Genomic DNA, 22,452 nt, shown 5'->3' on the forward strand with positions numbered 1-22,452 from the left:
GAGTAGACTTGTTGGGCCGAACGGCCTAATTCTACTGCTATTCCTTATGACATAAAGCCTCTTAAATGCCACTATTATCTGCCTCCACCAACATCTCTGTCAGCCCATTCCAGGTACCCATCATACTCTGTGTTTATTTTCAAAAATTGCCCTGTGCATTTCCTTTAAACTGTTCCCCTTTCACGTTAAAGCTATGCCCTCTGATCTTTGACCTTTCCAACCTGAAGAAAAACAAGTTCTGACTGTCTACCCTATCTATGCCTCTTGTAATTTTATATACTTCTATCAGGTCTCCCCTCAACTACCACTGATCTGGAGAAAGAAAATCAAGTCTGTTCAACCTTTTCGCTAATAACCTCTTATCCAGGGAGCATTTCAGTGAACCTCATCGGCACCCCCTCAAAGCCTCTGCATCTTTTCTGTAATGGAGCAACCGGAACTTTATCCAGTGCTCCAAATGCAGCGTAACCAAAGTCCTGTGAAGCTGCATCATGACTTTGATTTGGATTGCTTTGATGCTAAAGCAGGCTTGGGAATTTAGATTTGAAAACTTCATACAGTAAACCTTTGTTTTAATGGACCATTGGGGAGGGGGGGGGGGGCTGTATCCTTTGTTGCTGATTGTCCACTGTAACCAAGCAAGGGTTGGTTTTTTCCCCTCATTGACATCACTGTCCGAGCACTGGGTCAGAATCTTGGAACCCCATCACTGAGAGCGCAGTGGAACCACCCTCACCACATGGAGCGCAGTGGCCCACCTTGCCTACTGCAGCTAGGGAACAGCACTTGCATTTACGCAGTCCGAGATTGAGAACAAATCGGTAGTCACGGGCGTTTGGGTGGCAATGTGGCGTGGTAAGGAAACTCTAAATGAGGCTCCCTCCACATGGAGTTCATGGTGAAAGGACATCGACCTTAAACGTTAACTCTGTTTCTCCTTCCAAAGACTAACCTGCTGAGTGTATAAAGTTCTTTTCAACAGCTAAAAAAATATTTTTGTTACTGCAAGCTAAAAATATTACGGGCTGTTTGTTACATTGTTTAATAGAGTTAAGTGTCGATGGAAGCAACGACTTGACAATTTATATGACCTCCACAGTGTAACTAGCAGCCTATGTTCTTAAAGTGATATTCCGCTCTAACTGAAATCCGTTATAAAGACGTTTGTGATATGAGGATTTACTGCATAGGGAAGTGGGGGAAAGTTGCTCACAGATCTGATGTGCTTAGATGTTAATAAAGCAAGATAGATTGTCAAGTGGTAATTTTCAAAGAAAGGTCACCAGGAAGTTTTTTTTTGTTGCAGAGGTGATGTTGATGGCTTCAGTTAATCATGATATCATGTGAGCAGAGGGAACCAATGGTTCAAGGCTTCTTTATTGTCACACGTGCAAACGCACCGTGAAATTATTTTATTCTGCCACGCACCCTGCCAGGGGCTTCTGCCGTGCAGAAGGCCACATCGGGAACTCGGGTGTAGTAGATTTGGTTAGATGAGGTGCATGTGAACCTCAATCTCACCTGAAGGACTGCTGGGGTCCCTGGATGGAGGCGAGGGTGGAGGTATAGGGACAGGTGTTGCATCTCTTGCCTCTTGCAGTAGCAGGGAAAAGTACCTGGGGTGGGAGTGGTATTGGTGGGAAGGGATAAGTGAACCAAGATGTTGCGGAGGGAGCGGTCTCTGCTAAGGGTGGAGATGGGAAGATGAGACTAGTGGTGGGATCACTGGAAGTGACTGAAATGTCGGAGGATGATATGTTGGTTGCCGAAGCTTGTTGGGTGAAAGGCGAGGACCAGTGGAACATTCATTTCTGTCTGGGGAGAGCGAGAGCAGAACTATGGGACATGGGAGATATGTGTGCGGGACCCATCTATGACAGAAGGTGGGAAACCGTGAAAGAAAAAAGTAAAGATGGGATATATTAGAAATTGAGGGGTGGTTAGAGCTGAAATGGGGTGGAGATGGAACGCAGATTGAAAATGGGAAAGAGGGTGGTGGTTTGCCAGAATAATGTTTTCCTAACTTTCCAATTCTTATCCTAACCAATTCTGCATTGGTAGTTCTGGAAAAAGATAATCTTTGCTGAGCTTATGGTCTCTGTGGTTAGATTTTGTTGCAGACCATCCTAAATTAATTTGGACTCTTGAGACATTTCTTTTTCTTTACACTTCAAGTTGCCAAAATAAAGATATATTTATATGAATCAAAATAGATTACTGTTTATTTTTTCTGCAGTTTGGAACATTTGATGAGTCTGAAAAAAAGACTGAAGAATATGATACTCAGGTATTTGGCTTGTCTTATTTGCTGTTCTATCATGCTTCGCATGGTGATTCAGGAAAGAAATCTGAAGTTGTTTGGGCCTCACAGATTGTATTTGGTCACATTTAAGATGCATTACCAGTGTGAGACGTTGCTTCATTGAGAGAAGAATAGTTGGTAAATTTAAATAAAATCAGAATAACGCAAAAATCATTGAGCAACATTTATGGGGGCAGGGGGAGATTGTTGATGTTTGTGATGTATCAGTTCCTAACATTTTTAAGAGGCTGATGCAATTTTTAAGAAATGTATGTTCATCTTAATTATTATAGATATGATTATCTGTTAAAATGGTCTGTTCATCAAATGTATTTTGTGTTTTTAGGCAATGAAATATTTGTCCTACATACTTTATCCACTTTGTTTTGGTGGAGCTGTGTACTCCTTATTAAATATGAAGTACAAAAGGTAATTATTATTGCCCCGTAAGTCAAATATAAATTTGAATCTTCAAGGAATTATTACTACATTAGATTTACAATGTATGTATTTTCAGCTGGTATTCATGGTTGATCAACAGTTTAGTTAATGGTAAGTGCTAACAATGTTTTTGGCTTTGAACAAGTTTTTTTTCTAAATGAAATTATTTATATCTTTGCTGAAGTGCTTTTATTGTAGTGGTCATTAAAATGCCTGTGTGATTATTACAGGTGTCTATGCTTTTGGATTCCTGTTTATGCTGCCTCAACTATTTGTTAATTATAAGGTAGGTGAAAAGATCATTATTTTGACGTGATGAAGCTATTTTAGTAGAGATTGACAAGTCTTAATTGGAAACATAATTATCCAGATGCTATCTTGTGGATTATTCTCCTGTTGAACTCTGAGCCACAAACCCATTTGTGTTGTTTATTACATCCTGTGTGTGTCTCTTTCAATTGATAAAAATGTGTGCCATTTCATTCTAAACTGACAGGGTGATAGAAGTGTGAGATGTAACCTTTAGTCCACTACTTCCAGTCACTCTTGTTTATTGTTTTTCATAACTGATTTGTATAAGTCTGAATCATACTTTTCAACATACATTAAAGTTCCTCTGGAGAGCAAATTATAAATTTTCTTTTTGGTGGTAGCGTAATTGAAAATTCATCAATATTTCCACCCTGTCTCCATTCATCTACCCCCTTCTGCCCAAAAACAATCTGACCTGCTGAGTAGTGACTCAATGTCATTACATTATAGCCCTGGCAACAGTGGAGTGGTGGGGAGTGGGAAATGGAGTAGCCAGAGGAATACCATCCAGTGTTCATGCAAATATGGTACAAAATACACGAGTTGATACCAATTTGGAAAGGTTTAGTCTTTGCTGTGATTCTCTGATTTCATAATCTCTCAGATCATACAGAGGGAATGATTTGAAATGAGCAAAACTAGGTTGGCATATTGAAACCCAAATGGACCAAGAATTCAGACTAGATTTTGAAACGTTTATTAAAAAGGTCCTCCTTACCCAGGAGCACCTAAAAAAACAAAACTCTCTTGCTTGGGATACTAAAACAATAGTGCTCCGATCCCCTGAATGGATCCAAGTCAATAAAATCTGTGCATATTGAGTTTGTACTAAGATGAAATTTGTGGTTAACTAAATAGTGGGCTTGTAGTAGTAAACATAAAAATCATGATATGTTTAGTAAGATAGTAAAATTTCAAGTAATAAGTGCATGCATTAAATAAGGTGCGCCGTGATCCAAATTTCAAAATTACACGAGAAATCTAATTTTGGTGTTTTAACAATGTATAATTACTTCCACAACTATGTAACAAACTTTATGAAGTGAATACTTTAAAGTTCTGGAAATAAATTGTATAGAAAATAATTTTTTCATCATGAAAAGTTTTAAAACCCAATTGAATCTTAGTGAAATAGCTATATTGGTTTTCAATAGAGATTGAACTTTACTGATTAATTTGCTAGGTTCACCTGTCATTGAAGTGACTGGGCTTGATATTCTTTCCACTCTGAATGATGTTTTTTGCTTAATGAACAAAGCTGTTACAGCATATGCTACTTGTCCATTTTGCATTTTATTTCGACATATTTCTCGAATGTATTTTGTTGGAATAGGTATGTTCTCAAGCGCTTCATTAGCAAACTAGGTAGGTGACAAATATTCAGAATTCGGTCTGAGATCATAAAATGTACTGGGTTGAAGATGTGTAATTACTGATGCCCTTCTCATCGCACACTGAAGTGGATTCCACATGTAAGCTTCAAAAATATGATTTTAATAATGTGAATTTTTGGAATTAATAATTTTCATTTATTTACAGTTGAAGTCTGTGGCACACTTACCATGGAAGGCTTTTATGTATAAAGTAAGCTATTTTTAATTCTATTTGCATGTCTAAACTGAGACCTAATTCATGTCACACTACAGTTGCATGTACTATTTTGGCATGTTTATTTGCAATTCAGAATCTTGTAAAACACCTTTGCATGCATTGAGCATAACTGAATGAAAGCTATTATTGCTGTTCTGTCAAGTGGTGTTATTGTCTGTCAGTCATATGATGGTTTACATTTAAAAATGTACTTCTCTCAAAGATTGCAGTTCCGATCTGAGAGATTGGAATTTTGTACCCTTACAGTAAAGTACGTAAATTTAGTTATTGAGAGTTTACTGGATTAACATGGATAATTTAACTTCAAAGTACCTTTTAAAAAAAAAAAGTAGAATGATCGTTTTCCATTTGCTGTTTGAGAGACTGGCCTCCTCCCAGAGCCGATCTAAGGTTGCCTCTTCATGGTGGGAGAAGCAAGAATGAAAAAAGATAAAGGCTAGAAGTCAGTACGGAGGATGATGAAAGCAAGTTCAGTAGACAGGATTGGCAGGAGTATGGCAGGATTGTTGGTTTAAGTTGCATTTATTTCAATGTGAGGCCTGATGGGTGAGGTGAATGAACTCTGCATTGATAGGTCCTGCAACTGGGAGGTTACAGCCATTACACAAACATGACTAAGGGCGGGATAGGACTGGCAGCTTAATAATTCCAGAGTACAGGTTCTACCGGATAGACAGAGATTGGAGTTCCTGGCTCTTGTACTCAAAGCCCTGACCTATGAAAGTAAGCGTACTATATACTACCTTTACCACTCTATTTACTTGTGTTGCCACTAAGTTGTTACTTAGTCGTCTTGAAATGCAGCCAAGATTTATTTCATTGGGGTTGAGATGAGGGTAGTATTACGCATGGATTCTGTATCCCACCACTTTCCAAAACAATGGCTTGTATGAACTTGAGCATTTGTAGTTGTATGTTATTAGCATAAGGACTAACATATTTATTACTACAGAAAAGAGCAATTTATTTATAACCTTTAGGGAGGCAGTGTCAAGGTTTAGCCTCTTTGCTACCTTTCATAAAGTATTTAAATCCAGTTCTTGCGTTTTATTCCTGGAATTTTTACATTGAAAATTAATGTTTGGAGCTAGTGAAAATACTATGGTGTTTCTATTACTTTGTGGTTTTATTTTTGTTTTCTCATCTCAGTGGTTCTACCCTGCTCATTAATTTGAGTATTAGTTGATGTACTGCCAAAACACATTCCCATTGCAGAAGTGATGTGCAGTTCCAATTTCAATTGAATACCGTGGAAAATCCTTGGAGTATATCAGAGTTATACACATTTAGAGGAACGAGGTTGTTGATAAATTGCATTAGTACATAGATATTGTATGAATGTAGTAAAATAAATTATTTCAATAAGAGCAGGCAGGTAATTTGTTTTATAACCATTTGTATCTAAAGCAAAAATCGCATCACTGTTACATTTTCAACCATTCCTCTCATTGCAGACAGACATACATCTGATCTTGTATTTATTTCCTTGTTAAGCCTAAATATGGAATATTGCAAACATCGACTTTGTATTATTATCATACCCATTCTCTTCACATTACATATACTTAGTAATATGATGTAGTCTTATTTTCCAATGTTCTGACTTGAAAATATTGTTTATCTTTTACTATCACAATCTATCTTCCATTTCAGGCATTCAACACTTTTATAGATGATGTATTTGCCTTCATCATCACCATGCCAACATCACATAGACTAGCTTGCTTCAGAGATGATGTGGTGTTCCTTGTTTACTTGTATCAGAGATGGTAAGATTATTCAAAATATTATTTTGAAATTTAAAACGTTTATACATACTATGTTCTGCACATCAATCAACGGTTTCATTAGAAACATGAATCCTTTCACTTCCGGCATTAGAATTCAGTCGAAAACCTATTTTGTTGGGTTGGAGGATCTTGTTAAAAAAAAACGTGTATTGTGCCTCTGCAAAACACATATTGTCTTTTAGTTAGCCATTTCCTTCTCGAAACTCCAGCTGGTACAAATGCTGGGGATACCAGTTTTTGTTCTCAGGAAAATGGAACATCAGACAGATACATAAAATAGGAAAGCTGACACTAAAAACACCTTATGAGAGGTTTTAGAGTCATAGTCATATAAAATGGCCCTACTTCATACTGACCAAGATGCCCCATTACGCTAGTCCCACCTGCCTCTAAACCTTTCCTATCCATATACCTGTCAAAATGTCTTTTAAATGTTGTTATAGTACCTGCAGCAACTACTTCCTCTGAGAGCTCATTCCATATACTCACCACCCTCTGTGAAAATGTTTTCCCTCAGGCTTAAAGAACTATGTACCTGTGCTTCTAGATCCCGCTGCTCCTCAACATGCCACAAGGCCCTGCCATTCACTGGGAAGGTCCTGCCCGAGTTTGACCTCCCAAAATGCAACACCTTACACCTACCTGCATCAAATTTAATTTGCCATTCCTCAGCCCACGTGCCTAGCTGATCAAGATGGTTTTGTTTACTGTGCACAAAAAGCTTCAAAACAATGTTTAAAAAGTTAGAGAAATTTGTCCCTTGATTTTCCCTTTGTGCCATTTTGCTGCATCATGATAAACAGACATGTGACTTAATTCTGAAATTCTGTATTATTTTTAATTGCAGGCTTTACCCAGTGGATAAAACAAGAATAAATGAGTTTGGTGAATCATATGATGAAAAAGACACTAAGGGAAAGCTGCATAAGGAATGACCTCAGACTGAACTTACTCTGCAATTAATGTCTGTTCAGTTGCAAGCAATCTTTATGCGCTGCTGCCTGCAGCACAGTGACTTCATTGACCTTTCCTACTGTGACTGCAGTATCTCCAGCAGTGCCAATCTCCTTGAATTTATAATTCCAGGTCATACTTCTGAGAGTTAAACAGTATTACACGTACAAAGATAGAAATTATAAACAATAAAGTTGCTGTTTGACAGCACAGTTTAGATTTGTAAATTGTCGTTTGTTCCAAGAGTCCATTCAACTGGGAGAAAGGTTTTGGGGCGGGAACCAGTCAGAACGCCTGCCACAGTTGATTGACTTCATTCTGGACTGAAGTATTCAGGCATCCATGCACTACTTTTCCCAGTTTTGTTTCAGTTTACTACTTTCCAATTTTTCTTTCTTTGTGTACATTACCTAAAATGTGAATGATTTATGTACCAACTTCACTCAATGTTTTTGGTTTGTGCAACTGTGGTTATTGGAATCATAGAGCTGTATGGCAAGGAAACAGGCCTTTCAGCCCACTTTGTCTATGCCGATCAAGTTGATATATGTGGCTAGTCCCATTTGGCTGATAACCCTCTAAACCCTTCCTATCCATATATCTGTCCAAAAACCTTTTAAAAGGCATCATTGTATCCACTTCTATAGCTTCCTCTGGCAGTTCATTGTAAAAACAGAATTGCCTGAGTAAAAAGATTGCCCCCGAGTTCCTTCTCTTCCCTCTCATCTCTAGTTTTAAAATCCGTTGCCCTGGGGAAAAAGTAGAAAAACGAATTAATGTTAATTCTGCCTAGTTTCATCTGTTTTGCAAGAAAAATATTTTAATTAATTTTCAAGTCACTTATTAAACACATCATTGATTTGTATAAGGGGAGAAAAATTAACTGCTCGAAAGAGAAAATAATTTGCTTGAATTAGTTGGACTGGATTTTTATATATTGAATGCAAAACTATTTTTCCCATGAGTATTATTTTAATAGACAGGTTCTTTTTAAAAAGGAACTAAGCTGAATAAGATGAAATCTATATAACGGAAGAAATTCTCACAGCCAAATATGGCAGAATAATTTAAATTGCTTAAGGATTCAGGTTTATTTTTGGCATAAGGATGGTAATTTTGAGTTAAAAGTAAACATAATTTCTTAGTTCAATTTGCATTTTTGCATTGGCTCAGCTCAAAATAGTACTTTCTCATTTTTATTAACCTGTAAAATTTGATGTACTGATCAGGTGTAATATCTCGCTTGAGTCTGCATTCCTTTTTCTGCGAGTGAGATAGTTATTTTGAACACTCAGATAATGTTTTTTTCTGAAAATTTCTCAGGTTTTATTAAATCTTAGAGGTGATGTAGAAACAGGCACTTCAGCCCATTCAGTCTACATTGACCATCCTATGGAAACCGCCTATTTTACACTAATCCTACATTAATCATTAATCCCCTTTTTAATTTTTTCATATTCTCATAGATCATCCTTCCATATGTTACTATTCATCTACACACTGGTGGTAGTTTATAGTGACCAATTAATCTGCCCACCTACACTATTTGGGATGTGGGATGAAATAAGGATCACCCAGTGAAAATCCATGCAGTTGCAGGGAGAAGGTGCACACTCCACACAGACAGCACCTAAGGTCAGGTTTCAAAACGGGTCTCTGGCACCATGAGGCAGCAGCTTTACTGGTTGTGCTACTATGCTGCCTTTACATTTACTTCGGTGAAGATTGGTGCATCATTTTCAAGTATAATGCTTATGCTGCTGAACACTGAGATGATAATCTTTTCATATGGGCGGCATAGATAATTGATCCTCATGTTGCAGATGGTAATTCTTAAAGGTTACTTGGTCTCGGTGTAACTCAGAAGTTCAATTGCAGGAACTGACAGTCATTCCTCACTCATTGTATTATGTTATGAAGTTGAATCTGGTAAAACTACAATGTGACTACATAAATATAACAGCGTTTTGCTATTTGTAGTGATGCAGTTGTAAGTGTGGTGTGCAATAAAGTATGCATGGAAAGTACTAATGGAACAAGTTTAAAAAACACAAAATAAATACGATGGAACCTGGCACAATTGGCTAATAGTAAGGTTAAGAATAGCAACAATATTTTAGTTAAAAGCACTATGGCTCTAGGGTCCAGATCTTTGGATGGCATGGTGACTGAGCAGTAGAAAACTGGTGGGGGTGGGGAGGAAGAGAATGCATGTAGACCACAGGCACTGGCATTAATTCCCTTGGGTTGAATGGTCTGTTTCTGTTATCAATAGACTATATAATGCCAGTCAGTTTGCTTCCACTATTCTTTTCAGGTGGTGCATTCTAAATCCACGCCACTACAACTTGCTGAATATCTATTTTTTTTTTCTTTACTTCAAATTCCATTCCTTTACCAATTATATTAAACATGCATCTTCTGACTATCAAACCCCTGCTAGTCATAACATTTTCTGATAGCACAGATATTGGAAGTGTTTGGGTTTGACAATGTGAACACTCCTTCCATGACCATAGATATTTTTACGTCGGGTGATTAATCCTAATTGAATGTGCTCCCACAACCTGAACAACTCTCTACACTCATTTTCGTTGTCTTACTGCTGCCTTAGTGCCAGTGTCAATCTGACTACGAGTGCTTGTCTATACGGAGTTTGCTCTGGTAAACCTTTTCTGTACCCTTTTCAAAGCCTCCATATCCATCCTGTAATTGGAGAACCAGAACTGCATACAATACTCCTGTGGTCTTGCACAGAGAGGAGCTCTCTAACCGCACTGGAAAAACAAGGTTGGAGCTGCAGATGGAAGAGATTTATATTGCAAAAAGACAGCTTTTACAAATGGGCATTAAAGTGCAGTGCCCATTGCTTCAGTAGATTAGTTAGCCATACAGTGTGGAAAAATGTCCTTCGGCCCATCTTGCCCACGCCGAATAACATATCCCATCAACATTAGTGCCACCTGCCTGCGTTTAGGCCCATATTCCTCTAGACCTGTCCTCTGCCTATCTCATTGTTTCTTAAATGTTGCGATAGTCCCTGTCTCAACTACCTCCTCTGACAGCTCATTCGATACACCCACCACCCTCTGTGGAAAAAGTTACCCCTCAGATTCCTATTAAATCTTTCCCCCTTCACCTTAAATCTGTGCACTCTGGTTCTCAATTTCCTCCACTCTGGGCGTAAGACTGTGTGTCTACCCGATCTGTTCCTCTCATGATTTTATACACCTCTGTAAGATCACCCCTCCTCATCCTGTGCTCCAAGGAATAGAGTCCCAGCCTAATGAACCTCTCCCTGTAGTTCAGACCCGCGAGTCCTGGCAACATCCTCGTAAATCATCTCCGTTACTTTCCAACTTGACAACATCTTTCCTACAACATGGTGGCCAGAACTGAACACAATACTCTGCGGCCTCACCAATGTCTTATATAAATTAATACACGTCTTATATAAGGTAATACAAGGATTGTGAATGTTTTCTGAAGGAAGTTTAGTTTAGTTTAGTTTAGAGATACACCGCGGAACAGGCCCTTTTGGCCTACCGGGTCCACGCCGACCAGCCATTCCCGGATATTAACACTAGCCTATACCCACTAGGGACAATTTTTACATTTACCAAGCCAATTAACCTACATACCTGTACATCTTTGGAGGGTGGGAGGAAACCGAAGATTTCGGAGAAAACCCCCGCAGGTCATGGAATGTACAAACTCCATACAGACAGCACCCGTAGTCGGGATCGAACCCGGGTCTCCGGCGCTGCATTCACTGTAAGGCAGCAACTACTGCTACGCCACTGTGTCGCCCTTAAGTTCAGGAAGGATTGGTGGAGACAGTGATGGCTGCGTGATCGCAAGGAGTGAGACAGAGTCATTAAGGGGTGGATGGAATTAACTTTTGTTGTTGCTTTCGGTGAACTTCCTCCCCACCATGTTTTATTTTGGCTCGTTCAGTTGGGTGCTGGAAGGTTCAGTGGTGTCTTGGGGCCCAAGCTGCACTTGTTCAAGCCTCGACTGAACTGTGGGATCGTCGTAGAGAAACCATCAACAAAGTGCATTCCTGAATGACATCACTTTTCTAGAAACAAAGAACTACATGCTGGTTAATGTACAAAAGGAGTCTGTTTCACCTGGAAGGTCTGCTGGGGTTTCTGAGACAGGTTCACATGCACCTCCTCTAACCTCAGTGTTCCTGATGTGGGCTCCTGTACATCAGCAAGACCAAGCATAGACTTGGTGACCGTTTTGCTGAATACATGGACTTAGCCTGCCAAGGCCTACTGGAGCCATTTCAACTCGCCTTTCTATTCCCATACTGCCCTTATTGTCCTAGACCACTTCCATTGCCAGTAAGGCCACACACAAACTGGAGGAACAGCATCTCTTATTCCACTTGGCGAGCTTACAACTCAACTCAATGGTACGTTCATAGGATTCTCCAATTTTAAGTAACCTCTAACTCCCCTCCCTTTCTCTGGCCAAGCTGGACATTTGTGGTTTATGGCAGCAGCCAGCCGAGAGCTCCATCCAGGCTGACTGCTTGCCCCTCCTTCAATCTTACATCCATGTCCCTGGAGAGGGAGGATGCACTGTCCACAGGCATCTTGGCCGCTTTCTCAATGGCCTTGAGCGCTTCACAGATGGAAGTTACGGTTTGATACTTATAAACATAGCACAAAAAGTAAGGAAATTTGTGTTTTGTAGATTATTTCTTTGTTGTAACTGCTTCTTGGCAATAAATCTTATACCGTTGGCAAGCCTGTTTATTTCCCTTTTAAATGGTACCACATTTGTAAGGAACATGCATTTGTGGGATGAGCAGCACAGCTGAGTATATGGGTTGCACCCATGAAAAATTTGCCAAATCTTCTCTGCCAATGCCAAACAGCTTATTCTGCTGTTGCTATTGACTCTTGTTTTGAGCTTCTGGTACCCCCAGGTGCTGACAATCAAGTGCCTGATTGGTAGCATCTGTGAGCATGGGCCCTGCTACAGTGGTCAGTAGGTGTCTGCTCCAAGAATCGGCATGCCACGTTTGACTGATCTGGATTGGGCCCGTGCGAGAGGGCAACTTCAAGCTGGTGTTCCGCAAAACCAAGTTGCGGCATTATTTGGAGTGAGCCCTAGTACCATCTCCAAAGTGAAGGCCAAGTTCCATATAACGGGGGATGTCAGAGACAGGCCGTGAAGTGGGCGTCCCAAGAAGACGACACCCAAAGAAGACCGTTTCCTCACCCTGTCAGCATTTAGGAACCGTAGGCTGTCTTCTACAGATTTGCAGTCAAGGTTTGCAGGACGATATGGTCGACGGCTCACTGCCCAGACAATTCGGAACAGACTGCACGCAGCCGATCTCCGGTCTCATAGGGCTGCCAGGAGGCCTGCCATGACTGCCCTTCACCGTCAGGCCCGTTTGCGCTGGTGTCGGCAATCCGTGCACTGGAACCTGAACATGTGGAGGAACGTTATGTTCAGCAATGAGTCCAGATTCTGCCTACGGCAGTTAGATCATAGGGTCAAAGTGTGGAGAAGACGCGGAGAACGCTATGCTGATTGCTGCACCGATAGAGTAACATCTTTTGGTGGAGGCAGTGTGATGGTGTGGGGCGGCATCTCCCTCACTGGAAAAACGAGGCTTGTCATCATTGGAGGCAATCTCAATGCAGAGAGATATCGAGATGAGATTCTGCACCCAGTGGCAATCCCATATCTCCAGTCTGGGACCGAATTCTATCCTCCAAGATGACAATGCTCGCCCCCACAGAGCAGGGTTTCTCAGAGACTACCTCCAGAATTTGGGAGTGGAGAGGATGGAATGGCCTGCCTGCAGTCCTGACCTCAACCCCATTGGACACTTGTGGGATCAGCTTGGGTGTGCTGTTCGTGCTAAAGTGACCAACACAACCACGTTGGCTGACTTGCGACAAATGCTGGTTGAAGAATGGGATGCCATCCCACAACAGTGTGTGACCAGGCTGGTGACCAGCATGAGGAGGAGGTGCCAGGCTGTTGTGGCTGTGTATGGTTCTTCCACACGCTACTGAGGCTCCTGTTTATTAAATGAATAAATTGTTAAATTGCCAATATGTCTTGTTTCTTCAGACATCCAATCCACCAAACAACACCGAACAAGAGTCAATGGCAGAATAAGCTGTTTGGCATTGGCAGAGATTTGGCAGATTTTACATGGGCGCAACCCATACTCAGCTCTGCTGCTCATCCCACAAATGCATGTTCCTTACAAATGTGGCACCATTTAAAAGGGAAATAAACAGGCTTTCCAACGGTATAAGATTTATTGCCAAGAAGCATTGTTACAACAAAGAAATAATCTACCAAACACAAATTTCCTTACTTTTTGTGCTATGTTTATTAATAATTCTCATTTTAAATAATGGCTCTTGAGAGTAGTGATTTCACTGTCATTGTGCAATCTAGGTCCACCGAGTCCGCAATGACTTGTGATACCAGTACTCTAGGTACAATTTACCGAAGCCAATTAACCTATAAACCAGTAGGTCTTTGGAGTGTGGGTAGAAACCGGAGCACCTAGAGAAAACCCACGCGGTCACGGGGAGAACGTGCAAACTCTGTACAGACAGCACCCGTCAGGATTGAACCAGGCTCTGGCGCTGTAAAGCAGCAACTCTACCACAGTGCCGCGCCCGATAAATCATGGAGAAATCGCACTTTATTAACATTTATGGTTTCCTGCAATTTGACCAACCAACTTTTAAAATCAAGTACTGGTGCTGCCGTATCGTTCAACTATTTTGATCACTGTATTACTGCTAATGGACTGCAATATTATTCTTGCTGGCATGGAAGATGGCATACATAAAATGGCGGCGCTGCCATAGCAGCTGCGGCTTACCTGCGGTCCATTTGTCTTTGTGTTTTGTTGTTTTTTTGTGTCTTAATTGTCGATGTGATGTGTTTTTGTGTTTGTGTACTATGTGTGGGTGTGGGGGGGAACTGTAAAATTGTAAATATGTGTCCCTTCCGAACGGAGACCCGACCTCTGTTTTCTGGGTGTTGTCTCCGTTCCTGCTGCGGCCTACCATCGGCCCAACTCCTGGAGCTGGCGGCCTCCAGGGCTCTGGTTCGCAGAGCCCGCAGATCGGACTTACCATCAGCGGAGCCGGCCGTCTTCGGAGGCTGCGGGAGCGGCTGCGACTCGCCTTAGGCTCGGGACGCGTGGATGCCGACATCGGGAGCTCCGGCAGTGGCAGTGTGTTCGCCCGCCCCGGATCGCGGGGCTTGGGTCGCGGACATTTCACCGTCCGGCGCGGCCTAAAATAGGCCGCGGGATTTTTCTCTGCTGGGTGGGGGCTTCAATGTCGGGAGCCACGACCGCCCCGACGTGCAGCAACAGCGGCAGCGTGTTCGCCCGCCCCGGATCGCGGGGCTTGGGTCGGCCCGCTGCGGACCGTCCGGCGCGGCCTGGAACCACAACAGCCTGACCGCGGGAGAAGACGGCAGGGGAAGGGAAAAGACATTGTGGCCTTCCATCACAGTGAGGAGAGGACTGGAGGAGACTCAGTGCGATGGATGTTTCTTTTTTTGTGTGTTTTTGGGGTTGTGTGTTTTTGGGGGTTTGCCTATTTTAATGCTTTATTGTGTAATCTGCCTATTTTAGTGCTTTTATTGTTGGACTGTGGGTGACTGAATTTCGTCCAAAAAACTTTTTTGGATGACAAATAAAGCTATCTTGAAGCTTGTAGTCTTTTCCTGCTGTTACATTTGGGATTATATCGCTGTGAGGCAGCAACTCTGCCGCTGCGCCACCGTGCTGCACACATTTTGTACAATAAAATGTGGGCTAACCAAAGTTTTAAAACTGATTTGACTTCCTCATTCTTGCACTCACTGCCCCGTGGTTATGTTTCTGTGTTGTGAATTCCATGCAATCTAGACTAGTTTGGAAGAGAGGGGAAGTCAGTTTGATTGATTGATTGGTGGGAGGGAGGTAGCGAGCTCCGGGACTGCTGGCTGGTGTAACCACTCCGCTCTGCAGCGTGCTCTGCGGTCGCCGATGATGGTTGACGACGGGCTGCAAACAGAACGGACGATGAGTGCCCCGCTGTTGCCGGAGAGGCGGATTATGAACGAGAGCGGCTTGTACCGGTTGCTGGGGTCTCTCTATCCCCGCGTAACTTCCATAGAGACGTTCATTTCCCAGATCGACCACGTTGCACCACCAGTTTTGGTGGAGGCGTCTGATACCGATAACTACAAGCATTTCATCTCCCAACTCACCGTGTGCGTCCCCGGGGAGGCAAAGCCTCTGTGGCAGCCGCTGACATTTCAGCAGGTAGGAAGGCTAAAAACAAACGCGTTGTGCATTGGCATTGCACTAACCAAATCACATTCTTGCAGCGTGCAGGGAATGTACGTTTGGCGCCTTCTGCAGTCGAAGTGTTGACGTGCAAACTTTCGAAAAGGTTATTGGGAATCAATCTCATTGGTTGACTAACTCCCCGCTTGACCAAGCGTGAAAGGCTCGGCTTTTTTAAAGTTATTAAGCGGGTTGGGTAATACGCGGGTCACAGAGGCTGATCAGCTGCAGCGTGGAAACAAACCGCGTTTCATCCAGTTTCTCTCCGTATAGGTAAGAAAATACTGTTTTTAAAACTGTTAATTTGGAGTATATACGGTTAATTAGTGAAAACTACGATGATTTTGTAGGTATTTTTGCTTTATGCGGCGAGTTCCCCTCAACTCTCCCCGACTCCTTGCGTTGGTTGTTGTTGTTGTTGTTGTGCGAGAGGGGGCGCTGCTCTGCGGTCTCTCCCCCCCTTGTCCCGGCTCTGGGTCGGGGGCGGATGATCCGCTCTCCGGTGAACCTTCGCCGGCAGCTTTGCCTCCAGTCGCCGCCGCCGCCGCCGGTCCACGGCTCCGGGACACGTTAAAGAGTCGGGGAGAGTTGAGGGGAACTCGCCGCATAAAGTTTAAAAAAACCTACAAAATCATGGTAGTTTTGTGTATACACCAAATTAACAGTTTTGAAAACTGTATTCTCTTACCTATACGGAGAAAAACGGGAAAAAATGGATGAAACGACGGTTTGTTTCCACGCTGCAGCAGATCAGCCGTCGACGGTGCTGAGCCCCTGTGGCCCCGAACAGACAATAGGTGCAGGAGTAGGCCATTCAGCCCTTCGAGCCAGCACCGCCATTCAATGCGATCATGGCTGATCACTCTCAATCAGTACCCCGTTCCTGCCTTCTCCCCATACCCCCTCACTCCGCTATCCTTAAGAGCTCTATCCAGCTCTCTCTTGAAAGCATCCAACGAACTGGCCTCCACTGCCTTCTGAGGCAGAGAATTCCACACCTTCACCACTCTCTGACTGAAAAAGTTCTTCCTCATCTCCGTTCTAAATGGCCTACCCCTTATTCTTAAACTGTGGCCCCTTGTTCTGGACTCCCCCAACATTGGGAACATGTTTCCTGCCTCTAATGTGTCCAATCCCCTAATTATCTTATATGTTTCAATAAGATCTCCCCTCATCCTTCTAAATTCCAGTGTATACAAGCCCAATCGCTCCAGCCTTTCAACATACGACAGTCCCGCCATTCCGGGAATTAACCTAGTGAACCTACGCTGCACGCCCTCCATAGCAAGAATATCCTTCCTCAAATTTGGAGACCAAAACTGCACACAGTACTCCAGGTGCGGTCTCACCAAGGCCCGGTACAACTGTAGAAGGACCTCTTTGCTCCTATACTCAACTCCTCTTGTTATGAAGGCCAACATTCCATTGGCTTTCTTCACTGCCTGCTGTACCTGCATGCTTCCTTTCATTGACTGATGCACTAGGACACCTAGATCTCATTGAACTCCCCTCCTCCTAACTTGACGATACAAGGCCTTCTACACCCGCACCTCCAGACTCAGGAACAGCTTCATCCCCAGGGCCTTCTACGCCCGCACCTCCAGACCCATCCCCAGGGCCAGCTACACCCGCACCTCCAGACCCATCCCCAGGGCCAGCTACACCCGCACCTCCAGACCCATCCTCATGGCCTGCTACACCCGCACCTCCAGACCCATCCCCAGGGCCTGCTACACCCGCACCTCCAGACCCATCCCCAGGGCCTGCTACGCCCACACCTCCAGACTCGTCCCCAGGGCCTGCTACACCCGCACCTCCAGACCCGTCCCCAGGGCTTGCTACACCGGCACCTCCAGACCCATCCCCAGGGCCAGCTACACCCGCACCTCCAGATCCATCCCCAGGGCCTACTACACCCGCACCTCCAGACTCGTCCCCAGGGCCTGCTACACCCGCACCTCCAGACCCTTCCCCAGGGCTTGCTACACCCGCACCTCCAGACCCATCCCCAGGGCCTGCTACACCCGCACCTCCAGACCCATCCCCAGGGCCTGCTACACCCGCACCTCCAGACCCATCCCCAGGGCCAGCTACACCCGCACCTCCAGACCCATCCCCAGGGCTTGCTACACCCGCACCTCCAGACCCATCCCCAGGGCCTGCTACACCCGCACCTCCAGACCCATCCCCAGGGCCTGCTACACCCGCACCTCCAGACTCAGGAACAGCTTCATCCCCAGGGCCTTCTACGCCCGCACCTCCAGACCCATCCCCAGGGCCTGCTACACCCGCACCTCCAGACTCGTCCCCAGGGCCTGCTACGCCCACACCTCCAGACCCATCCCCAGGGCCTGCTACACCCGCACCTCCAGACCCATCCCCAGGGCCTGCTACGCCCACACCTCCAGACCCATCCCCAGGGCCACAGCTACACCAGCACCTCCAGACTCATCCCCAGGGCCACAGCTACGCCCACACCTCCAGACCCATCCCCAGGGCCACAGCTACACCCGCACCTCCAGACTCATCCCCAGGGCCACAGCTACGCCCACACCTCCAGACCCATCCCCAGGGCCACAGCTACACCCGCACCTCCAGACTCATCCCCAGGGCCCCAGCTACACTCGCACCTCCAGACTCATCCCCAGGGCCACAGCTACGCCCACACCTCCAGACCCGTCCCCAGGGCCACAGCTACACCCGCACCTCCAGACTCGTCCCCAGGGCCTGCTACACCCGCACCTCCAGACTCGTCCCCAGGGCCTGCTACGCCCGCACCTCCAGACTCATCCCCAGGGCCTGCGACGCCCACACCTCCAGACCCATCCCCAGGGCCACAGCTACACCCGTACCTCCAGACTTATCCCCAGGGCCATAGCTGCTATGAACCGGTGTTGCTGAGCCGGATGGTCACATCACACAGTGATCCGGCACAGATCACTTGGCCGTGTGGCGGTGCCTAACGGCTGCGGCTCGCTGGCAGTCTGTTTGTCCTTTGTCCTTTTTTGTTTGTGTGTTGGTGATGGGGTGTTTTGTTTTGGTTGTGTATGTGTGTGGGGGGTGTATGAGGTAAGGGTGGGGGAAATCTTTCTTTTTTAAGGTCTCTTCCTCGGGGCGAGGCTTGGCCGCGAGGCCTTCCATCGCCCGATGCGACTCGGCCGCGGGACTGAACAGTGCCCAGTGCGGCTCGGCCGCAAGGCCCTCCATCGCCCAGTGCGGCTCGGCCACCAGGCCTTCCATCGCCCGGTGCGGCTCGGCCGCGGGGCCTTCCATCGCCCGGTGCGGCTCGGCCGCGGGGCCTTCCATCGCCCGGCGCGGCCGCGGGGCCTTCCATCGCCCGGTGCGGCTCGGCTCGGTCGCGGGGCCTTCCGTCACCCGGCACGGCCGCGGGACTGAACACTGCCCGGGCCGCGGGGCCTTCCGTCGCCCGGTGCGTCGCGGCCACGGGACTGAACAGCGCCCGGTGCGGTTCAGCCGCGGGACTTTCCATCGCCCGGTGCGGCTTGGTCTTTCCATCTCCTTGCGGGGGCTGTGCGGGTCGGTTGCCTCGGTAGGGGTCGAGTTGTCTGTACGTGGGAGGGGCATGGGGGAAGAGAGACGGCAAGTTTTTGACCTCCATCACAGTGAGGGGGTGTTTGGAGTCACTGTGATGGATGTTTGTGTTGGGGTTGTGTCTTGTGTTTTTTGTACTGCTGGCTAAGTAATCTTGTTCTGAACGAATGACAAATAAAGCTATTTTGGATTTTTTTTTTTTTTTGGGGATCTACTTGCACTTTATTCTGTTTTAAAACTGTTCCAATTTGTTTCATTGGGTTGTTTAAATTTATACTGACTCGCTAATTAATTTATTGCATTGTATGGCAGGCGCATTCCCAATCTCGTTGTACCCCTGTACAATGACAATAAAGATGTATTGTATTGTATTAACAGTTTTGAAAACAGTATTTTCTTACCTATACGGAGAAAAACTGGAAAAAACGTATGAAACGGAGGTTTGTTTACACGGAGCAGAGGAGCCGGTGGCAATGCTTAGCACCCGCAACCTATGACCCGCGCACGCTCAGGCGGAATACCGAACTCTTATTGTCATAAAGTTATGTCTCAAACTTTCAATCCGGGCCAGATTATCGACTCCAGATTTTTCTGAAGATTTGTACCATGTGACGTTGCAGCCAAGTGTAATTTGGCGTGTTTTATATTGCGCTGTAAACGCTCCCCTAAACCAGCTCATGGCGCCACCCTCATAAGGTCATGAGTGATAGGAGCAGAATTAGGCCATTCGGCCGATCAAGTCCACTCCGCCATTCAATCATGGCTGATCTATCTCTCCTTCCTAACCCCATTCTCCTGCCTTCTCCCCATAACCCCTGACACCCGTACTAATCAAGAATCTATTGATGGCTGCAAAGAATTCCACAGATTCACCACCCTCTGACTAAAGAAATTCTTCCTCATCTTCTTAAAGCAACATCTTTTAATTCTGCTATGACATCTAGTCCTAGAGTCTCCCACTAGTGGAAACATCCTCTCCACATCTACTCTATCCAAGCTTTTCGGTAAGTTTGAATGAGGCTCCCCCCCCCTCATCATTCTAAACTCCAACGAGCGCCGGCCCAGTGCTGTCAAATGCTCATTATATGTTACCCCACTCATTCCTGGGATTATTCTTGTAAACCTCCTCTGGACACTCCAGAGCCAGTGCATCCTTCCTCAGATATGGTGCCCACAATTGCTCACAATACTCCAAATGTGGTCTGACCAGCGCCTTATAGAGGCTTCAGCATTACATCCCTGGTTTTGCATTCTAGCCTTTGAAATAAATGCTAGCATTGCATTTGCCTTCGTTACTACCGATTCGACTTACAAATTAACTTTTTGAGGATCCTTTATTGCCACTCTGCCTTCTGGCGTCCAGCCAACCTGCTGTCTATGCTAGTATCTGCCCTTTGATACCATGGGTCCTCAGCAGCCTCACATGTGGCACCTTATCAAAGGCTTTCTGAAAATTTAGGTAAACAGCATCCACTGACTCCTTTGACCTGCTATTCGTCAAAGAATTGCAGCAGATTTGTCAGGCAAGATCTCCCCTTCACAAAACCATGCAGACTTTGGCATATTTTATCATGAAATTCTAAATACTCCGTAATCTAATTCTTTATAATGAACTCTAAAATCTTACCAATCACTGAAGTCAGACTAACCGGCCTACAGTTTCCACTATTCTGCTTTGCTCCCTTCTTGTACAGCGGGGTAATAATGGCAATTTTCCAATCGTCTAGAACCACTGAATTCTAGTGATCCCTGAAATATCACTACCAATGCCTCCACAATCTCTAAAGCAACCTCTTTCAGAATCCTAGGGTGCAGTCTGTCCAGTCCAGGTGACTTATCCACCTTGATCCCTTTCAGCTTCCCAGGCACCTTAGTAATAGCTACTCCACTTCCACCCCTTGAATTTCAGGCACGTTGCTAGTGCTTTCCACTGTGAAGACTGATGCAAGACTGAAGACTGATCCCTCCTATGGAAATAAGGTCATAAGTGACAGGAGCAGAATTAGGCCATCAAGTCTACTCCACCATTCAATCATGGCTGATCTATCTCTCCCTCCTAACCCCATTGTCCTGCCTTCTCCCCATAACCTCTGTTTAGGCACGGCACAGTGATGCAGCAGGCAGAGCCACTACCTCACAGTGCCACATACTTGGGTCTCTGGTTCTATGGAATTAATGCAACACAAATTGCTGCAGCAAGAAATTATGTGCTGTGAGTTGCTGTTCTTTACCCCGCTACAGACCTTTTGACTGCAATTTCCTGGGAGTGTCTACAATTAGGTCAGCAAAGATGTGGAGGGTTCCTTGCATCTCGACCAACATTCTACTCCCAGTCTGAAGAAGGGTCTAGACCCGAAATGTCACCCATTCCTTCTATCCAGTGATGCTGTCAGTCCCACTGAATTATTCCAGCATTTTTGTGTCTATCTTTGGTGTAAACCAGCATCTGCAGTTCCTACCTACACAAGTAATAGAATGGTACTGCTTAGAAAGAACTAATTTGTTGTTACCTGCGCAGATCAGGTGCTTGAAAGATTGCAATTAATCCAATTCCTGTGCCCATACCCAAAAACCCTCTAAATTGTTCCCTTTCGAGTAATCAAACATCACTTTTGGCAGTCATTATTGAATCGACATACACAATTCCAAAAGTACATTCAGATCGAAACAACACTTTCCTTAAAAAAGTAACCTCATATCAACTCTGGATTTTCATTAATAATCTTAAATTTAAATTGTTTGGTTGCTAATACTTAGGTATGTGCTTAGGTATGTGCATTTTACAATGAAACTCTTCATAACTTAGTTATGCATTTTGTGTAAGGAAAAAGCAAAATAGAGAAAACAAAACAAAACAATTATTTTTTTGTTGTGTTGTAAAAAGTATTTCTGTTCAATAACCTTCCTATAAATAGCAGAATATACTCATGATAGGCCTGACATTGTACATGTAGTCCAAGAACTGCAGACTGTTGGAAATAATAGTCATTTTTCACACATGAATGTAGCGCAACGCTTACGCGCATTTGGCGTGAATACTTTTTTTTGCTGAAAAGTTGCATTACGCGCCATATTATGAATTTTGATGTAAAATTCTGAATTTTGATGTAAAATTCTGAATTTTGGACATTAAAATTATGAATTTGTAA

At 44.5% G+C, this 22,452-nt stretch overlaps 2 protein-coding genes across 2 annotated transcripts in view; both read left to right on the forward strand.

Annotated features, from left to right (window-relative positions):
• The window catches only part of clptm1l (CLPTM1 like), a 32,471-nt gene extending 21,873 nt beyond the window's left edge, over positions 1 to 10,598 (forward strand). The window contains exons 11-17 of the mRNA XM_078419184.1: positions 2,237 to 2,287; positions 2,649 to 2,731; positions 2,820 to 2,854; positions 2,974 to 3,029; positions 4,595 to 4,639; positions 6,320 to 6,435; positions 7,304 to 10,598. Of these exons, the coding sequence (XP_078275310.1) occupies positions 2,237 to 2,287; positions 2,649 to 2,731; positions 2,820 to 2,854; positions 2,974 to 3,029; positions 4,595 to 4,639; positions 6,320 to 6,435; positions 7,304 to 7,391 (474 nt within the window). The 3' untranslated portion in view covers positions 7,392 to 10,598. The remainder of the gene's footprint in view (positions 1 to 2,236; positions 2,288 to 2,648; positions 2,732 to 2,819; positions 2,855 to 2,973; positions 3,030 to 4,594; positions 4,640 to 6,319; positions 6,436 to 7,303) is intronic.
• Positions 10,599 to 15,448: 4,850 nt separating this feature from the next.
• Positions 15,449 to 22,452, forward strand: part of tert (telomerase reverse transcriptase) — a 59,744-nt gene continuing 52,740 nt past the window's right edge. The window contains exon 1 of the mRNA XM_078428076.1: positions 15,449 to 15,727. Within this exon, the coding sequence (XP_078284202.1) occupies positions 15,449 to 15,727 (279 nt within the window). The remainder of the gene's footprint in view (positions 15,728 to 22,452) is intronic.

This window comes from Rhinoraja longicauda, chromosome 2 (assembly GCF_053455715.1).
Source record: "Rhinoraja longicauda isolate Sanriku21f chromosome 2, sRhiLon1.1, whole genome shotgun sequence".
Lineage (NCBI taxonomy): Eukaryota > Metazoa > Chordata > Chondrichthyes > Rajiformes > Arhynchobatidae > Rhinoraja > Rhinoraja longicauda.